Source organism: Mizuhopecten yessoensis, unplaced genomic scaffold (genome assembly GCF_002113885.1).
Source record: "Mizuhopecten yessoensis strain PY_sf001 unplaced genomic scaffold, ASM211388v2 hete_36156194, whole genome shotgun sequence".
Taxonomy (NCBI): Eukaryota; Metazoa; Mollusca; class Bivalvia; order Pectinida; family Pectinidae; genus Mizuhopecten; species Mizuhopecten yessoensis.
In genome coordinates, this window is record NW_018485026.1 from 1 (window position 1) to 4,076 (window position 4,076).

The 4,076-nt window shown below is 34.9% G+C and overlaps 1 protein-coding gene across 1 annotated transcript; it reads right to left on the bottom strand.

Moving 5' to 3' along the window:
* Positions 1 to 17: 17 nt before the first annotated feature.
* LOC110444641 (oxytocin receptor-like) lies at positions 18 to 763 on the bottom strand. The gene has a single exon (XM_021489006.1). It carries the CDS (start codon positions 761 to 763, stop codon positions 56 to 58), a length of 708 nt encoding a protein of 235 aa, XP_021344681.1. The 3' UTR covers positions 18 to 55.
* Between the last annotated feature and the right edge of the window lie 3,313 nt (positions 764 to 4,076).

Below are 4,076 nucleotides of genomic sequence, written 5' to 3' on the forward strand. Positions count from 1 at the left end.
ATGGTTGTATTTGATGAAGTTGATTTTATCAAGAAGACGAAAAAATTTGTTCATTTTATCGCATGGCATTCAGTTCCATACTGTTTTGACTGCTCGCATTCCACTTGTATTTTATCGACGGTTGATAAATGTTCTTGGAATCGCCAACGTAGTCAGAGCGAGTACTAGCCGTTGAATAAACCGTCCGAGTGGTCGAATTCCCAATGGCGTCTGAGCTCGATCGTTTTCGGTCACGAGCGTATCGTCCATTGCAATTGAACAATAAGAAAACGTATGGATTAGCTGCCGAGTTTGCTGCCGCTAGCCCGCCAATGATTCCATACACTAGATCTGATATGATACAATGATCTCCATAGGACATGATCATCTCGGCAATGAAGTATGGAATACCACACACGAGAAACACTACGACGATCACAAATGTCATCTTCAATGTTTTGATCTTCGCCTTTGGTAAAGAACTAGAGTTTGTGCTTTGGAGATGTATCTTGCCAGGTTTTATTGAATGTCGTTTCGAGACCTGGCACTCTTTTGCTTTTCGTGCAATCTTTAAGAAAATACTTGTATAACAGAATATGAGGAGACATATTGGGATGAGAAACACGATGACGGCAGCATATGTTAAGAACGCCTTCCTGTGGGACCTCGGTAGATCTCTGAATATATTCTCACACTTTGTGACACCATCGACGACGTTTGTTCGGAACACGTACAACATCGGTAGGGATCCAAATGCGGCTACTGCCCAACCAGCGCCAGCCATCTTCCATACCTGTAATGATAAAATACATTAATTATACACAACATAGATGTGACAACAATAACATAGTAACATTGCATTCAATATGTGACATTCATTTAACGATCGTTATTAAATGTATAGAGGAGGAACAAATATAAAAACAGGAATAAATCTAGTGCATGGGAAACATTCAACTATGACCCTTTGAAAGGTCAGGTGTTTCGGAAGGGTGTCCGTCGTGTTAATCGAGGTCAAATTCTAGTAATGTCACATCTGAAAACGCTTGATCTTCACAACGTTTACTACACCATCAGTACTCATACTCTTTGTGTCAAACTGTCAAATACAGATAGGAGTGTCTTGTTGTCAATAAAAATGATAATTGTTTTGTTACACACCATAATATAGGAAACACACGGAGGATGATATTGTAAGCATTATCACTTTCGTTTTGGTTCGGCATTAATTTTGCTAAATTTATTTGAAGAATTACTCAATCGACTATAGGTCTTTCAATGTTGACTGACTGTACTACATCAAGCTGACGATATACCCTTAATGCACAATTGACATATTTTTGGATACAAATATTTTTCTTCTTCTCCCAAATGTAAGATATTGAACATTACAACATTTGCCGCGTCATGTTCAGTTTAAGATCCGGACGCATACAGACAACAGGAGTTATTGACCCTTTGCTATCAAACACTACTGAACATGATCCGTTTATTTGCAATGCTTTCCTAAATTGGATTTTATATATCGTAAATGAAAATGACCGTTGACGAAACCTGTTCTAAATATCAGGATTTTCAAGCTGGACGCGTCCTGTTCAACAATCGACTAAATACACTTCAGTAGGAGTTATCTTAAGGTCGTCACTATAAACTTATTTCAGACTTCCTCACTGGATCGTTAGAGATTTGCATATACTGCATACCGGTTAATTTTTGAAGCAGGTTTATTTTGCGATTTCCACGGAAAGGGTCAACCATAAATTCAACAACTCAGAGAATGTTGATCCCTGCCTTATTTTGCGAACTTAAACAAAACACAATAATAAAAATGTAATATGCAATGTAAAACGTACATCATACAGTTCAAATGGCTGACAAATATCGTCATTAAATTATAAGGTTACAGCAACTTATTCACATTGTAATTACGGTTTATAAGAACAACGTTGCTACGGAAACATGAAGATGTTTCTTATTTCAGATATACTACTACTCATTTAAAGGTATTAACAAATACTGTAGGATAACTACAGAAATAAAAGTACAATAAAAAGATTCATTACGTTAAAAAATCAAACAGTGTCTTCTTTCCGTGGATTCTACCATGTGCGAATACACACTTCCTAGCGGAAAAAAATATGCATGAATTCAAAGCTGCATACAGTATCATATAGGTTTTTGCAAGTTTAAAAGATAGCTATTAAAACGCTCATGTTCTACAAAATTAAAATCCAAAAATACCGTAAAAATAAAATCATTTGTGCTACAGTATATAATTATCTCTATATTTGCGTTTTTTACTCTAATTTCTTCATCTTTGTTAACGGATGGCGTTATACACATATTTTTTAAAAAAAATGCATGATTTTACATGCAATTAACCCAGTTGAATAACGATTCGACCTGATCGTCACAATTGAGATTTTGAGTAAAACAAATCCAGGTACTAATTACACAGCACTCTCGATGTCTTTTTAAACATAACACGTAAAGATAACATAATTTAAATGAGATTTGTATATGAAAAAAAAATTGAATCAATTATCACTAGACTGAATATCAGAAGATGTCAATTAGTATTTTCTTCTAAGAAGTTATTTGATTTATTTACATGTACTTACAAATCATCTAAGTTTGCTAAAGAAAGCTACCACTGTGCACTGCGTAACACATCATTACTTCTGTTTTACAATTTATGATTAAAAAAGTCATATTGTTAAAACAAAATGAAACGAACATCATCCAATGACGAAATACATCTCCTGAATGGAAACTAAACAAAAATATTTTAATTGGGTTTTATTTAGCAAAAGAAGTTAAATAAATACAAAGCGTATGACATGAATTGTCATTCTGAAAGTATTTTGTTGCAACGGTCTGTGAATATTATGTAATTCTGTCACATATAGGTGGAGCTGAAGCTTTCCAAATTCGTGCTCAAAAAAAAACCCGACAGACACGCAAAACCTATTAGGATAGATACGCATTATAACTCTATTCGTCAATTGATAATAACACAACTCCAGTGCGATGTTGCATGCAAGAAAACATTATATCAAGTATGTTCGGACGGATTTTCACATAAATGCATCTAGATGAAATATAATGTATATCACTTACTATGTCTTAACTTAAACATTTACTTATAAATAGTCTAAATAAAAAGTGCAAGAGAAATCGCGTGTCAATAAATAAGGAAATATTGCTGAGCTTTCAGGATGCCTACGTACACTCGTTCCATACCATTCTATCAGAGTGTCGGCAGACCAGACTGCTTTTAACGATTATTTTTCGGTAACTTTTGTCTTGTATTCGGTTTAAGGACTTTTCATGATATGCCGTCAAAAATAAATATGGCACCAAACGTTTGTAACGTTATTACAATGCCTTGAGACATAATAACCCCGAGTTCTATAAATGGTGAGTAAACACTCTCCTTATATTCACATTCATAACACCCTATTGTATAGTTAAGGTATTATCCTTTTACTTGATGGTTCATAGTTATAGGACATTTACGGTACAACCAAGAAACTGTAAACGTATCAAATTATTCTACCGTAACAAATATGAAAAAGGATATCATTCCTCGTTTTGGCCTCGACATTTACTGTGATGTTAAACAGACAATCACCATGTCGATAGATACTCTGATTTATTTAAATCCCGTAACTAGCGGCAGATTGATTTTGAGCAATATTTAGAAATCATCGTGGCGTTCTATTACCTCGATGCATATCGCTTAAATTCTGCTTCGTTAAACTCGATCGAAGTCAATTGCAAGATGCCAACATCGCGTGATTGGCAGATGATCATGTTATATTTCAGGTGTAACAGTTCTTAATTCAAGGTCACTGGAAACGATCCCTAGGTCTCTCTTTTGTTGGTAAAACAGACATGAATTTACTTAGACAAGGTTTTATGCCTGGTATTTTAACAACTTTATCGCGCCCTTCTCCAATCTGTTTAAGTCATGTTTGTGTAATGTTTTCCTCGTTTTATATTTTGTCCAGGTTTCTTTAGATTTAAAGTTTACACTTCGGTATTCTCTTTTTAACAAGAGGCCCAGAGGGCCTGTATCGCTCACCTGGATATCT